General features: G+C 42.0%; 1 protein-coding gene across 5 annotated transcripts in view; it reads left to right on the plus strand.

Annotated features, from left to right (window-relative positions):
• Positions 1–16935, plus strand: part of Setd2 (SET domain containing 2, histone lysine methyltransferase) — a 55361-nt gene that overhangs the window by 2823 nt on the left and 35603 nt on the right. For all 5 annotated transcript variants that reach the window (XR_007209207.1, XR_007209209.1, XR_007209208.1 and 2 more), the window contains exons 2-3: positions 10426–10441; positions 12437–16758. Coding sequence is in view for 2 of the 5 variants with exons in the window: in XM_048334405.1 (XP_048190362.1) it covers positions 10426–10441; positions 12437–16758 (4338 nt within the window). In the remaining 3 variants the exon portion in view is untranslated. The remainder of the gene's footprint in view (positions 1–10425; positions 10442–12436; positions 16759–16935) is intronic.

Genomic DNA, 16935 nt, shown 5'->3' on the forward strand with positions numbered 1-16935 from the left:
CTCAGAAGTACATCTTTGGCGGATATGAATGAGGAAGGAATCAAAAATGTTTATTGTTTTACACAGGTCTTGGAGTTTTTATTTTTAATGCTTTTGTGGCTTTTAGTAGTTTTGGGTTTCTAGTAGTGCTAAGTTTTACTACACATATATATGTATCTTCCTATTTAATAACTTGTATGGAATCTGTAAAGAATTATAAAATGTCTTCTTTCGTAATACTTCTAAGAACCGAAGGAAGGCTTGGACAATATCATCTACTTTCTTGGAGAAAATGAAAATTGAAGTGACAGCGTATGCTACGAGGAAGTATGTATAAGTGTCATGCTGGGGAAAGGAAGCACAGTACATGGCTACAGAGCTTGGGATTTTTAGAGTTAGGCAGACTGATTTAAAAACTACTTTAACCTTGGACAAGTGACTTTCGTCTCTCTTGGGTATGGATTTTTTTTTTTCATCTTGGAAACAGTTATCCTAATTGGCAGCAGCTTACCAGAGCTGTTAGAAGCATTGAAGGAGATAACGCCTGAAAACACTTGGCATTACTTAAAGCACTGTAAGTGCTTTAAGTTGGGGGTCATCAGGGAAAATTAAGAAGTAGGATTTAAGTAAACATAAAGCCATAGGGTTACCTTAAGCCAGGAGGGGAGGGACCAAGTGTGCCTTTTAGACTTAGGGTAGTTTGAAACTTGTATCAAAGTAGTTGAGATGAAAACATAAATTCACTTTGGAGCTGCAGTATTTAGGGCCTAATATCCTCTGTCTCACAATCACTTTTTTTTTTTTTTGCCAGTCCTGGGGCTTGAACTCAGGGCCTGAGCACTGTCCTTGGCTTTTTTGCTCAAGGCTAGCACTGGACCATTTGAGCCACAGCGCCACTTTGGGCTTTTTCTCGAACCCAGGACTTCATGTATGCAAGGCAAGCAGTCTACCACCCGGCCATATTCCCAGCCCCTTCAGATTCACTCTTAATCAGACACAGGTCTGATTCCTGGCTTGGAGCATAGAGAAAGTTGCCTTTCAGGTAAAGATGGTTGCAACCACTTAAGTGTCTGTTGTTGAAGTGTCCATCACAGGCCAGAGATAGGTGTTGAGGGCACTGCAAATCGCATATGTCAGTCTTCAAGGATCTCTCATGAGTGAGATGGGCAAGTCATTTACAGTGGTAAGAGGTGTTTTGTTTCTTTTTAAAACATTTGCATGAGTGTGCTAAACATAGGTAGAGTAGAGTTGACTGGTATATAAAACGAGATTTGCCCTTGCTGAGTGTATATCCAAACAAAGGGCAATAAATAGAACAAGCATTGTTCAAAGTGCCATGGAAGGAGAAATGGCATAGTTGTGGTAAGGGGTAATTCAGAATTGTTGAGGAAGAGGTTGCATTATAAGGTGTGGGGTAGGTAGATAAGTCTCCTTAGGAAAGTACTATTTATTTATTTAGGCAGACTTAAGAGGAAGAGGATGTTACCTGTGGTAACATCTAGGAGAAGTATTTCAAGCAGAGGGAAGGGTCCCCCGGTGTGGAGGCACCCTGTGAGTTCTTCCCAGTATTGCTAGAATGGGATGCACAAAAACGAACAGTAGTAAATTGGGTCACAGTGGGAGTGAGGTACAGATTTCATAGAACCCTGCATAAACCATTCTAAAGACTTGGCTGTTTTGTAACTTCTAGCAAAGCTTTATTTTTGTGGAACAGGGTTAATTGAAAGAAACAGAAAACAATGAAAACTTCCTGCTTCTGTTTCAGAAATGGGAGTTAGACTTTTTTTTTTTTGTCGATTGTGGTGCTTGAACTCGGGGCTCAAGGAGCTGCCAGCCAACAGCACCACTTCTGGTTTCCCCATGGTTAATTGGAGATGAGTCTCATGGACTTTCCTGCCTGGGCTGGCTTTGAACCATGATCCTCAGATCTCAGCCTCTTGAGTAGCTAGGATGACAAGCATGAACCACTGGCTCCCACAAACTCTTGACACAAGGTCTTTAACTAGCCTCAAGTGATCCTGCTTCAGTCTCCTGAATCGCTGGGCCTACGAGGTCCATTCTATTATACTAGGTTGCTGATAAAAAAAAAAAACTATTTGTGTGTGTGCCAGATCTGGACCTTGAACTCGGTGCCTGAGTGCTGTGTTACCCCGGAGCCTCCCTCCCACCACCTCAAACCTAGTGCTCTACTACTTGATCCGCAGCTCCACTTGTCCCTTTTTAGTGGTTAATTGGAGGTGAGGAGTTTCCTGCCCAGGCTGACTTTAAACCTTGATCCTTGGATATGAGCCTCCTGAATAGCTAGGATTAGAGGTGGGAGTCACTGGTGCCCCTTGTATTGTCACACTGTATCTTTAGAAAAGTATCAAACAACTATTGATACGATTGTTTTTCTTTCTTTCTTTCTTTTTGTCAATCCTGGGGCTTGAACTCAGAGCCTGGGTACTGTTCCTGAGCTTCTTTTACCTCAAGGCTAGCACTCTACCACTTGAGCCACAGCCCCACTTACAGCCTTTTCTGTGTATGTGGTGCTGAGGAATGGAACCCAGGGCTTCTTGCATGCTAGACAAGCACTCTGCCACTAAGCCAGATTCTCAGCCCATGCTTGTGTTTTTCTAAGAAATTGCCAAGTTGCATTGTATATGCAATAAGGTTGTCATTCTAAAATTCATATTCTAGTTTCCTTAGTTAAACCCTGGTGTTCCTAGATCTTTCCTGCCACTTTTCATTTGCGTAGCTAATTGATATAATTGATTCCTTTTTAAGCACTTAAGTACTTTTTTTTTTTCCTTTTGACAGGCACTAACTGTATTTGTCCAGGCTGGCTTCAGACTTTGAGATCCTCCTATCTTAGCCTCTTTTGAGTACTGGGATTGCAGGTGTGCACCACCACTCTGGAATTTTTTTTTAACCCATTAAAAAATATATCTTTGGTGTAGTACTGCGATTTGAACTTAGGGCCTTACCCTCGCTAAACAGATGTTGAATCATTTATGTCACTCCACCCTTTGCATTGGTTATTTTTATTTCTGTGCCAGTACTGGAGCTTGAACTCAGGGCCTTTAGCTATATTCTCCGTTAGATTTCTCCGCTTAAGGCTGATACTCTACTACTTAAACCACACCTCCAATTCTGGCTTTTTTGCTGGTTAATTGGAGATGAGTGTTGCAGATTTGTCTGTCAGGGCTGGCTTGGAACCTGGACTTACAGGTATCAAACTCCTTAGTAGCTAGGATGATAGATGTGAGCCACCAGTACCCCAGCCTTGTTTGTTTCCTGCCCCTGGTCATGCGGCTTGAACTCAGGGCCTGGGCGTGGTCCCTGAACTTTGGTGCTCAAGGCTAGGGCTCTACCACTTTAGCCAAAGCTTCATTTACAGTTTTCTGGTGATTCATTGGAGATAAGAGTATCACAGCCTTGACTGCCTGGACTGGCTTTGAACCATGATCCTCAGATCTCAGTCTCCTAAGTAGCTAGGATTACAGGCAAGAGCTACCTGTGCCTTGGCTGTGTTAAATAATCGAATAGGTCCCTAGGACGCATTTGGTGTAAGTGTCTTCTTGCAAAACCTGGTTATTCATGGTGGTGTTTTGATTTGTTTGGTCATTTCAGGTTTTTTTTAAAATTTATTTAATTTTGTTGTCAAGGTGATATGTGGAGGTTACAGTTACATACATAAGGTAGTGAGTATATTTCTTGTCATACTTTTTACCCCCTCCTTCATTTTTCTCCCATCTTCCCTCCCTCCGTTTAGTTTGTTTTTGTTGTTTTTAATTGAAAGGAGGTCAGTCTATGTAGGTCAGTCTAGCCTTAAAGTCACAATGGTCCTGTCTCTGCTCTCTCCTAAAATACTGTCCTGTGCTACTACTACATCCACCTCTGAAGTTTTGTTATTGTTGGTTGTGGGGCTTGAACTCGGGGCCTGGATGCCGTCCCTGAGCCTCTTTGTGCTCAAGGCTGTGGTCTACCACTTGAGCTACAGTGCCACTTCCAGTGTTTTGAGTGTTTAATAGATGAGTCTCACGGGGGCTTTTCTGCCTGGGCTGGCTTTGAACCTTGATACTCAGATCTCAGCCCCTTGAGTAGCTAGGATTACAAACATGAGCCATCAGCTCCTGGCTGAAGTTGGTTTTCATGCCTATATTTCTACTTGTTCTGTGTGATACTCATGGATTATATTTAATGACAAATTTTATTTCTGCTCTACTTTTGATTAATTACTTTAGCTTAAAGAGAAAACTGAAGACATGTAAGGGACAATCGCATGAAAATGTTTTGTCTGGGGCTGGGGAGATAGCCTAGTGGCAAGAGTGCCTGCCTCGGATACACGAGGCCCTAGGTTCGATTCCCCAGCACCACATATACAGAAAACGGCCAGAAGTGGCGTTGTGGCTCAAGTGGCAGAGTGCTAGCCTTGAGCGGGAAGAAGCCAGGGACAGTGCTTAGGCCCTGAGTCCAAGGCCCAGGACTGGCAAAAAAAAAAAAAAAAAAGAAAATGTTTCGTCTGAAGCTGAATTGTGTCTTCATTTTGTGTTGGTTTTTAAGTGCAACTTTATATTTGGAATTTTACTTTTATGAATTCAGATGAGCAGAGAGGCAGTTACTTGTACAGGTTTTGGTTGTCATACATTAATAAAATGTTGACTTAAATCCCTTGGCTTTGAGACTTTATGCCTAATTTGGTAATCTTTTCATTGTTTATTTTGGTGAGCCTAATTGGTCTTTTGCAACTGAGCAAATAAATTGCTTATTTGTTCATTTATTTCAGCAGTACTTACTTAGGTTTGAACTCAGAACTTTGTGCTTGCAGGCAAGTACCCTACCACTTGAATCACACTTCCAGTCCTTTTTGCTTCAAGGTTATTTTTCAGATAGGATCTTACACTTTTTGCCCTGACCTTGGGCCACAATCCTATCTGTACTTCCTGCATGGCTGGAATTCTAGGTTTGCACCTCAGACTTGAGGTGGGGTAGGGTCTTGCTCACTTTTTGACTCGGTTGGCCTCAAACTGTTGCCTTCTAGATTGCTACTTACCCAAGTAGCTGTAATTACAGATATGAACCATTATTTCAGACCAATAAATTTGGTCATTTAAACAGTTATAAGATTGGTCTGAATCCCCTGTAGATGCCTTTTTTAGAAGCATTTTTTGTCCAATGCTAGCTAACATGTTGCTAGTGAAAATACTTCTGAGGTGGTGTGGGTGTTGATAGGCATATGATTGTGACTAGCAGGCTTCTTACTAGGAAGGAGCACTGCTCTGGGTAACAAGGCTCTTGAGCAAGTGGTGTTTGCTAACTATAGCTCTTCTGCCAGCTCGCTTAGCAAGTATAGTTGGAGCTTCTCTTTAGAGAGGGTTATATAGTAATCATCAATATTTGCTTTATGATAGCTCTTTGTGAACCCATGGTCTGACTTCCATTTTAAGTCCTCTTGTCTGGTATTTCGTCTCTTGGTGAATAGTTAAAATTATATGCTCTGTTTTGGCTGGGAATGTGGCTTAGTGGTAGAGTGCTTGCTTGCCTGGCATGCATGAAGCCCTGGGTTCAATTCCTTAGTACCACATAAAACAGAAAAGGCTAGAAGTATAGCACTGTGGCTCAAGTGGTAGAGCGCTAGCCTTGAGCAAAAGGAAGCCAGGGACAGTGCTCAGGCCCTCTGAGTTCAAGCCCCAGGGTTGGCACACACACACACACACACACACACACACACACACACACACACACGCACGCTCTGTTTTAGTGGGTAGATGATGCCAGGCCTAAATTTTTTTATTGAATATAGGATAGAGCAAATATTTTTATAAACTATATGAATGGCTGCACAAACCATTTGTATAAAATTCCATTTACCCTGTTCTTGATCAGATATAGTATTCTCTATTGTAAATCCAAAATGTTTTCCACTCATCTTGATTCAGGGTGCTTTTAGTATTGCTTCCTTCTGAGGGACAATCCTTCCGTAGACTTGCTCTTCCTCCTGCAGTCTAGCATTGGATAGGGGAATAACCAGTTCACAAAACTACCATGTGTACATGGGTAAAGACCATAGACATTTTATAGTACCATGGACATGTCACACCCGTAAAGTAATAATTGAAGTTCCTCTTGGGTTTCCTCCTTCCCTCTTGTGGAAACTGGTAAAAGATTAATCAGTCTTAGGGCTTGAACTCAGGGCTTTGGGCATGTCCCTGAATTTATTTTATTTTATTTTTTTGCCAGTCCTAGGGCTTGAACTCAGGGCCTAAGCACTGTCCCTGAGCTTCTTCTTTTTTTTTTTTGCCAGTCCTGGGCCTTGGGACTCGGGGCCTGAGCACTGTCCCTGGCTTTTTTTTGCTCAAGGCTAACACTCTGCCACTTGAGCCACAGCGCCCCTTCTGGCCATTTTCTGTATATGTGGTGCTGGGGAATTGAACCCAAGGCCTCATGTATATGAGGCAAGCACTCTTGCCACTAGGCCATATCCCCAGCCCTCCCTGAGCTTCTTTTGCTCAAGGCTAGCACTCTACCACTTGAGCCACAGCACCACTTCTGGCCTTTTCTCTTTATGTGGTACTGAGGAATCGAACCCAGGGCTTCATGCATGTTAGACAAGCACTCTACCACTAAGCCACATTTCCAGCCCCAACCTTGAACTCTGTTGCTCAAGGCTAGCACTCTACTGCTCTGAGCCACGACTCCACTTCTGATTTTTAGATGGTTAATTGGAGATGAAAGTCTCACGGCCTTTCCTGCCCAGGCTGTCTTTGAACTGTGATCCTCAGATCTCAGCTTCCTGAGTAGCTAGAATTATAGGCATGAGCCACTAGTGCCTGGTACCAGACAGTATTCTTGTGAAGAGATAATCACTACTGGGAAGCCAAAGATTGTATTTCTCCACTGCAGAGTAAAAAATGACTTCCATTAGTTTATTGATTTTTTTTTTCAACTCAAACATAGCTACACATTTGATGGTACTACTTTTGTTCTGTGGATATAGTTATGATTAAAAAATGAATTTGTGGGTTGGGGATATGGCCTAGTGGCAAGAGCGCTTGCCTGGTATACATGAAGCCCTGGATTCGATTCCCCAGCACCACATATATAGAAAATAGCCAGAGGTGGCACTGTGGCTCAAGTGGCAGAGTGCTAGCCTTGAGCAAAAAGAAGCTAGGGACAGTGCTCAGGCCCTGAGTCCAAGGCCCAGGACTGGCCAAAAAAAAAAATTAAAAAAAATGAATTTGTGACATAATAAAATACTTTGAGTTGGGAGTGGTAGGGAAGAACAATGGAAGGCGTAACATTGATCAAGATGCTTTGTACTCATAAACTGAATGGACATGAGCCACCGTGCCCAGCAAAAGTAACATATAGAATAGTTGCCATTCAGAAACAAGTGGATTATTTTATTTTGCCTTGAGTTGCTTGTTCTTTTAGTCTTCAAAATTAATCTTTACATAATCTTCCTAGCTTGATTGAAAGAGCTCAAGAGATTCCTTACCTGAGTTGGTTCTTTCCTCTGACCCAGTGAATGTATATGCCTGGGGATTAGAGGCCTGAATGATACAAACGGTGCCTTACATTTTTGATCATTTAGAGCTATCGTTTTGGCTAGGTTTGTCCTTCTTTCCTTCCTTGCTTGTTTGCTTGACTTACCAGGACTGGAGTACTTCTGGTTTTTTGGTAGCAAAGTGGACATACAATTCTCCTGGATTTTTCTGCCCACGCTGCCTTTGAGCTGCAATCCTCATATCTCAGTCTCTTGAGTTGCTGGGATTACAGGCGTGAGCCACCAGCACCCTGCACCGCGTGTCTTAAGTAGTGTAAAACCTTCACTAGAAGGAATTTTTCATCCCACATGAACCTCAAGATTCGATTCATTGGCATTCTATGTATATATTAAGGAAGACCAGAATCAATAAGTGTGAGTAATTTGCTTTTTGTTGAGAGAGGCCCCCTTTAAAAAAAAAAGACATGCTTTACTGCTGCTGTGTAGGTTGATTTTTGTTGTGTTATCATTGTTTGCTGTGTACAAGTGGTAGGGTAGTCCAAAGTTGAAAAGTGCTTCTAGACATTAAGCTCCTGGTTTAGAAAGATGAACAAGCTGGGGATACAGCCTAGTGGCAAGAGTGCTTGGCTCGTACACATGAGGCCCTGGGTTCAATTCCCCAGCACCACATATACAGAAAACGGCCAGAAGTGGCGCTGTGGCTCAAGTGGCAGAGTACCAGCCTTGAGCAAAAAGGAAGCCAGGGACAGTGCTCAGGCCCTGAGTCCAAGGCCCAGGACTGGCCAAAAAAAAAAAAAAAAGATGAACAAAGTTCACAAATAGTAACAAGTGTGTTTGCCAGAGATTCTTCAGACCTGATACTAGCTGTGGATTAACAGAAGAAGAGATACATTATCAGGGTGACAGTGTTAGTCATAGCCAGCTTCCCATTACTATAACAAATGCTCGAGGCCATTAACCTAGGGAAAAGGTCTGTTTTGCTTCAGTGCTTTGAAGATTTTTCTTCCTTGATCCTTCAGTCTTGTAGTTTGGGGACATCCCAGATATTTACACGTCTAAGATAATGAACTGAAGAAGGTATGCTTTTATGAAAAAGGGGGATTGAGATGGATTTGAGCCAGAAGGAATTTTGGGGGGGGCTAATTAATCTTGGGGTTTGGGACTCAGGGCCTGAGCACTGTCCCTGGCTTCTTTTTGCTCAAGGCTAGCACTCTTACCACTTGAGCCACAGCGCCACTTCTAGCCTTTTCTGTTTATGTGGTATGAGGAATAAAAGAACCCAGGGCTTCATGCATGCTATTTGGCAAGCACCCTACCACTAAGCCACATTCCCAGCCCAAAAAGGAAAAAAGGAAAGAGAACATTCTGGTTTTAAGTCTTGAGAAGTAGGGTATTGGTTTGTATTCGTGGTCTTTTTTGCTTCAGCCTCTTAGTGCTGGGACTATAGGCATGCACCATCACAACCAGCTAGGAAAAAGTTGGGTCAATTAAAGTCATTGGTAATATGATGCAGGGGATAATGTTCATCTTGGAATTGATGAAGTACATTCTAATCATATCTATGATATTTTTTAGTGGCTTGGAGGTAGAAAAAAATACTTAATCATGACCCTGCTTGGGATCTCTCATCTATATATTTTCTGATGTTCAATTCTTCAGTTAGAATACTGTGTGATTATCTTTGTTAGAATATAACTGTGTCCTGTCCAGGTGTTGATGGCTCATGCCTGTAATCCTGGCTACTCAGGAGGGATCTAGGGATCCTAGTTCAAAGTCACCTGGGGCAGGAAAGTCTATAAGACACTTGTACCCAAATAACCACCAAAAAATTGAAAGTGGAGAACATTAGCCTTGAGTGAAAAAGCTAAGGGACAGTGCCTTAGCCCTGAGTTTAAGTGCTAGTACACACACACACAAACACACACACACACACTATATATATATATAACTGATTTATCTGTGTTCATGCTTTTAGCAAAGGGACTACTGAACAGTTAAAACACCCCACCCCTACCACCGTACACACAAAGGAATGAAAATTCGGTTCTTAATGAGAAATCTGGCCACTGCCCCTTATTCCACGTTTGTTGTGGCTAGGTGTTTTTTTTTTTTTTTTCTGACTTACCTTACAGTAGGATAATAAGGAATTTTCTTTTTCCTTGTACACATTGTTCTGTATTTTAATCTCTGATTGCCTAAGATCTCCCTATGCTTAGGATCTTCCCACAGTGTGTTCTTCAAAAAACAATCCTTGGGACTGGGAATGCAGCCTAGTGGTAGTGTCTGCCTAGCACGCATGAAGCCGTGGGTTCTACTCCTCAGCACCACGTACACAGAAAAGGCCAGAAGTGGCACTGTGACTCAAGAGGTAGAGCGCTAGCCTTGAGCAAAAGAAGCTCAGGGACAGTGCCCAGGCCCTGAGTTCAAGCCCCAGAAAACAAACCAAAAAAAACCTACCTCTCTGGATCACCAGCTCTGCCCCTTCCCTCCCAGTTCATTTCCACGGGCAGTTTCATGTTTCTCTTTGTAATAAACTTCTTCAAACAAAACTGCAATCTTCTCTTTAGGACTGATACTTTGAATCCATCCTCCCACTAAATTGAGGGTTTATTTTCCTCCTTGCTGCCTCATATACTATACATATGTCTTTGTGTTTTTGTGTTGGAATTAGCTTTTGTTAACAATTATATTTTGTAATTTACAGAAAACAAAGCTGCTCAAGGCAATGATTCTGCTTTATTCATCTTCCATCTCTAGCACCTAGCACAGAGCATTACATTATTTTTAATAAGAATTTATATAAATGAAATGTACAGGCTATGATAGAACTGATCGTTCATGTAGAATACACTTGTAGGTATAAATACCCTGTTTTAACATAAACAATTTTCATTTCAATCTGTTCTAAGTATTTCTTTTTTTTCTTTTTGCATGTTTTCTTGGATGAATGGAAATAGAGAAGAAGAAAATGAGGTAAGTAAGGACTCATTCAATTCACCTTTAAGTATATTTTAGAGATTGAATATAAGCTAAAAAACATTTTAAGTTTTAGCATTATTTTGACTATGAAATGACGTTAACATTTTTTTTCTTATTTATTTTTAGCATTGTAATAGCTCATTCCAGTGAGGAATGGTATATGTCACAATAAAAGAATGAATGAATCAATCCTATCTTCTTCTCTGTGCCTCTCCCCCCTTTCTGTGGCAGTGTTGGGGTTTGAACCCAAGGCTTCATACTTGCTAGGTAGGCACTCTACCAGTTGAGCCATGCCCTCAGCCAAGAAAAAGTATTGTGTGGTTTTTTTTTTTTTAAACTTTACTGCTTCAAGAACTTTAGGAAACCTAGAGAAAACTGGCAGCTCTGAAGACAACTTTTATCTGATGTTATGTATTGAACTTTTATGTAAGATTTAAACTTCAAAGCAGATTCTGTTTCTTAAAAACACTTAACCATTGCCTTATAATGTGAAAATTTTGACTTTCCTACTTGAATAGTATTGTATACTTTTGAGAACTGATTTCCTATTTTATCATGTTCAGGGGGAAAATTACTCTCTCAAACAGCCAAAGTTGAGTGAAGAATATCACTTATAAAACTTTTGTAGATGCAAATAATGCTCTCTTTAATATAGGCTTGAGTTGCCACACACCCAACTGATTTTGTGATGCCAGGGAACTCTGCTTTCTTTGCTGATCTCTAGTGCTTTCTTGTCAGAACACTGTTTTGAATACCGTGATCCTCATCTATTGTGGGAGTTACGGTCCAGAGACCCCTGCAATAGGTGAAAAATCTGTGAAGTACCAGCCTTATACAGTTATCCCTCTATGGCGAGGTACACTTACTGCTACTTAGAGGATTTTCACCTTTCACAGGGGGCTCTGGAACATAACTCCTGTGATAGACGAGGGATCACTATTTGCTTTTTTTTTTTTGCCAGTCTTGGTGCTTGAACCTCAGGGCCTGAGCACTGTCCCTGGCTTCTTTTTGCTCAAGGCTAGGTAGCACTCTGCCAGTTGAGCCACAGTGCTACTTCTGGCTTTTTCTAGATAGGTGGTGCTGAGGAACTGAACCTAGGGTTTCATGTATAATGAGGCAAGCACTTTACCACTAGGTCATATTCCTAGCCCTACATTTCTTCTTTTGAAACCTGCGATGCAGTAAGCTGCAGTAAGTGAATTGTGATATATGGCAAGGGACAACTATACTATACTCTCCTTAATGAACACATAAGGCATAACTATACATCATGTATAAAAAATGTAAAATACTATCTATGAAATAATTCATTTGCATGGATTCAAACAGAACAATGATCTAGGTAACCATGACTCATGCCTGTAATCCTTGCTATTTAGGGGGCTGAGGTCTGGTGGATTCAGATTAAAAACATCCGCCAGGGAAGATAACTCCAGGACTCCATCTCCAGAATGATCAGCAAAGAGCAGTACTAGAGAGGTGGCTCGTAGTAGAGCACTTGCTATGCAAACAAGCATGTGAGGTCCTGAGTTCAAGCCCCAGTACGCACCCTAAAAATTAAAAAACAGAAGAGCAGTGAAATTATTTTAAGAAGGGGGAATGGGAGTAAGTTTAATCAGAATACTTTGTATGTATGTATACAAATGTCACAATGACCTCCCCTTGTTAACTAATGTATGCTTAGAAGAAAAACACTACCTAGAAAATAGTTGTCAAATTGGAAGAAATTCTTCATGTAACAGAAAACAACAATAGAAAAATATAGGTAATTGTTGGAGGTGGGACTAGATATTTAGGGGTGCATTATACTATTCCCTATGGTACTGAATGTATTAAAATTTCCATAAGAAAGAGCCTATAAAATCGGTAACATAATGAGATTTAGACTACCGTGTAAAAAAATTCCTCTGGCAAACATTTTGAACTGTGATGCTGGCATTTGAAAATAACTACTGTTTATCAGTAATTGTTTGTTTTATTTATTTGTAGACAAAGATTGAAAATGTGCAGAAGACAGGTTTTATCAAAGGACCAATGTTTAAAGGCGTTGCTTCTAGTCGGTTTTTGCCCAAAGGCACGAAGACAAAAGTGAATTTGGAGGAACAGGGGCGGCAGAAGGTGTCCTTCAGCTTCAGCCTGACCAAGAAAACTCTGCAGAACAGGTTTCTCACTGCACTTGGCAATGAAAAGCAAAATGATACCCCAAACTCTCCAGCTGTACCTCTCCAAGGAGACTCATCCCCCAAAAATAAAATGGACAGCGCTGATACCTTATCAATTACAGAGGAATCTTCTCCCCCCAAGTCAAGAATGGAATTGGGCAAAATTCATTTTAAGAAACATCTGCTTCATGTAACCTCTCGGCCCCAGCTGGCTACTACCACATCAGTAACACCTCCGTCTCCTCCCACAGTACAGATACCAGCAGTCATCGCAGAATCAATTATAGACTCACCACCTTCCTCTCCCCCTCCCCCACCTCCCCCTCCCCAAGCTCCAACACCCTCACCACCAGCACCAATAGCAGAGCCAGTGGCCTTGCCACATACAGCAGTAACAATTCTGGCAGCACCAGTTCCCTTACCAGAGGACGTAGCAGTTAGAGCTCTGAAAGAACCACCAGTTACAACTGTGCCAGAATCTTTAGAAGGGGATAATAAGCATGATAGTGTATCTAACAGTTCAGAAGAACACGTAACTGAAAATTTGAAAGAGCAAGCCGATATTCTCTTGCAGAAAGAAGATTCCCATATTGGGAAGGAAGAAGAAATTCCAGATAGTTCTAAGATTAGTCCAAGCTCTAAAAAACCAGGTTCTAAAAAGAAATCCTCGCAGTTTGAAGGCACCTTTCTTGGTTCAGAATCTGATGAAGATTCTGTACGGACTTCATCAAGTCAAAGATCACATGACTTAAAATTTTCAGCAAGCATTGAGAAGGAAAGAGATGTTAAAAAGAACTCAGCACCTTTAAAAAATAATGAGGATTTAGGGAAATCACGATCTAAAACAGAGAGAGATGATAAATATTTTAGCTATTCAAAACTTGAACGAGATCCTCGCTATGTGTCTTCCCGATGTAGGCCAGAAAGAGAGCGAAGGCGAAGCCGGTCACGTTCTAGATCAGACAGAGGCTCTAGAACTACTTTATCCTATTCTCGGTCAGAACGGTCTCATTATTTCGAGTCTGACCGGCGCTACCATCGAGGGGGTTCCCCTTATCGAGAGAGGACCCGTTATTCTCGGCCGTATACTGACAACAGGGCCCGAGAGAGTTCCGACTCTGATGATGAGCATAAGAAAACGTACTCGAGGCGTACCTCATCTCACTCCTCCTCCTACAGAGACCTAAGGACATCATCCTATTCCAAATCTGATCGGGAGTGCAAAAATGAGAGCTCTTACTTAGAGATGGAGAGAAGAGGAAAGCACAGCAAGAGGATATCAGAAAACGAAGCAATAAAGAGATGCTGTTCTCCCCCGAGTGAACTGGGCTGCCGGTGGGGGCCGTCCTATTCCAAGCACGATAGCAGTGCTTCCCGTCACAAATCTGCCCTTCCAAAACCTAGATCCAAGTCTGATAAATTAAGAAATTCTCTCTGTTGTACAGAATCAAATGAGGAAAGCAAACAGTCTCATTCTTTTGGTTTACAGACTCCTTGTTTGAAAAATAGTGAAGTAAGAACAATGACTAAAATCCCTGAACGAGAAAAGACTAGGTCTTTATCTCCATCAAATCAGTTAAATGATTCACCTACTTTAAAAAAGATAGATGGATCACCTGTTTTCAAGTCTGAATTTATAGAACATGATTGCCATGATAGTATTAAAGAACTGGACTCTTTATCCAAAGGGAAGAAGGATGAATTGAGAAGTTTTTGTCCCCTCGAATTAAATGTAAATGGATCGCCTGGGGCAGAATCTGACATGCCCACATTTTGCACTAATAAAACAGGTGCTGTTTTGATGACTTGTGATGATAGTGTGAGTGGATCAGAGGTGTCCCCTTTGGCTGCAGTACGCATGCTTTCATCAAATGGATATCAGAATATTAGCAAATGCAAAGAAAAAGACTTGGATGATATATGCTTGCAGCATACATCAAAAAGTCCATTTAGAGAAACAGAATCTCTAGTGTTACCACACCATGATAAACTCTCGTGTTTGCCAGTTATAGCTATAGATTATTCCAAAACAGTAGTTAAAGAAGCCGTGGATAAGAGAGTTTCTTGCTGCAAAACCAAAGATTCGGATATATACTGTATGGCAGATGAGAGTACCCCTTCCTTATGTTGTTCTGAAGTTGAAAACATTGAGCCTTCAGTTATGAAGATTTCATCAAATAGCTTTATGAATGTGCACTTGGAATCAAAAGCAGTTTTATGTGACAACAGAAATCTGACAGATCAGCACTCAAAATTTGCACGTGAAGAATATCAGCAGAGCGTGGGGAGTACTAGTTCAGCTTATGCTAACCATTTTGATGATTTATATGAACCTATAGAGAGTTCAGACATTGCCTCATCTCCGGGAATGAGAGCGGACAGTGTAGCTCTATTGCAGTGTGATGAGGACACATCCCCTGTTCTGGAGACAGTGCTGACAAATAAAAATAGTACAGAGTTTTTAAAGCATGCAGAAACAACTGTAGAAGTAGACAGTGGCCTTCCTGATTCAAGAAAGGGATTTGCTTCCTGGGAGAACAGGCATAATAATGGATTATCAGGAAATGATTTGCGGGAGGCTCAAGAAGAAGGTAATTCCATATTGCCTGATAGAAGAGAAAGACCAGAAATCTCGGATGAAGGAGAAAGAGGACGTGCCCATATTTCTGATGATTCAGAAGTTGTATTTTCTTCTTGTGATTTGAACTTAACAATGGAAGACAATGACAGTGCACCTTATACCTTAAAATGTGACAGTAGCGGTCATGCTCCTGAAATTGTGTCAACTGTCCATGAAGATTATTCTGGTTCTTCGGAAAGTTCAAGTGACGACAGTGAGTCAGACGATACAGAGTCTGATGATAGCAGTATTCCAAGAAACCGCCTCCAGTCTGTTGTGGTTGTGCCAAAGAACTCTACGTTGCCCATGGATGAAACAAGCCCTTGTTCTTCACGGAGCAGTCAGAGTTACAGACATTATTCCGATCACTGGGACGATGAGAGATTAGAGTCTAGGAGACATTCATATGAGGAAAAGTTTGAGGGTATGACAAGTAAAGGCTGTCCTCAGACTGAGAAGTTCTTCCTTCATAAAGGAGCAGAGAAGAATCCTGAGATTTCTTTTACACCGTTCAGCAGAAAACAAGTAGACAAGTATCTGCCTGAAATTGCTCATCCTCAGAGTGATGGGGTTGATAGTACAAGTCATGCAGATGTGAAATCTGACTCTCTAGGTCACCTACATTCAGAGGATATAATAAAAGCGAAAACATCTAGGCAACAGGAAGAGCTGCCAGTTTATTCTTCTGATGATTTCGAAGAGGCACCAAGTAAGTCCCGGCAACAGATGACTTTCCCTAACCGGCCAGATAGTAGGCTGGGAAAAATGGAGCTGAACTTTTCTTCCTCGTGTGATATCTCCCGCATGGACAGCTTGCATTCCTCAGAGGAGCTCAGAAACCTGGGGTGGGACTTTGCCCAGCAAGAAAGGCCGACTACCACATACCAGCAACCTGACAGCAGCTATGGAACCTATGGTGCACACAAATACCAGCAAACTGCAGAGCAGTATGGCGGGCCCCGTAACTACTGGCATGGCAATGGCTACTGGGACCCAAGATCGGCAGGTAGGCCTCCTGGAACTGGAGTCACTTACGATCGAATTCAAGGTCAGGTCCCAGATTCCTTAACAGACGACCGCGAAGAGGAAGAGAATTGGGATCAGCGAGGTGGATCCCACTTTTCAAGCCAGCCCAATAAATTTCTTCTCTCCCTTCAGAAGGACAAGGGATCCGTGCAGGCACCCGAAATAAGCAGCAACTCCGTTAAAGACTCCATAGCTGTGAGCGAAAGGAAAGATTTTTCCAAAAGCTTTGACAAAAACGACATCAAAGAGAGGGGGCCGCCCAAAAAACGGAGGCAGGAATTGGAGAGCGATTCCGAAAGCGATGGCGAGCTTCAGGACAGAAAGAAAGTCCGCGTGGAGCTAGAGCCAGAAGAGCCGCCGGTGCCTGCACCCTCGCCGCTGATTGGGCCTTCCTGCGTCATGGATGACTTCCGGGATTCCCAGCGGTGGAAGGAGTGTGCCAAGCAGGGGAAGATGCCCTGCTACTTCGATCTGATTGAAGAAAATGTTTACCTAACAGAAAGGTGAGTCTACCCAAGACTCGCACGACACGTTTCTAGATTGCTGTTAAGTGCTTCGTGTAAAGCATAGCGTAGGTAATGCATCGTGTTTACACCTATTTAGATGGAGTCGTGTAGATTCTCCACCCACCTTGCCCCTACCTGGGGAAGAAAAATGCCTAATTTTTTTTTTCTCTCATT

This window comes from Perognathus longimembris, chromosome 26, assembly GCF_023159225.1.
Source record: "Perognathus longimembris pacificus isolate PPM17 chromosome 26, ASM2315922v1, whole genome shotgun sequence".
In the NCBI taxonomy this organism is placed as follows: Eukaryota; Metazoa; Chordata; class Mammalia; order Rodentia; family Heteromyidae; genus Perognathus; species Perognathus longimembris.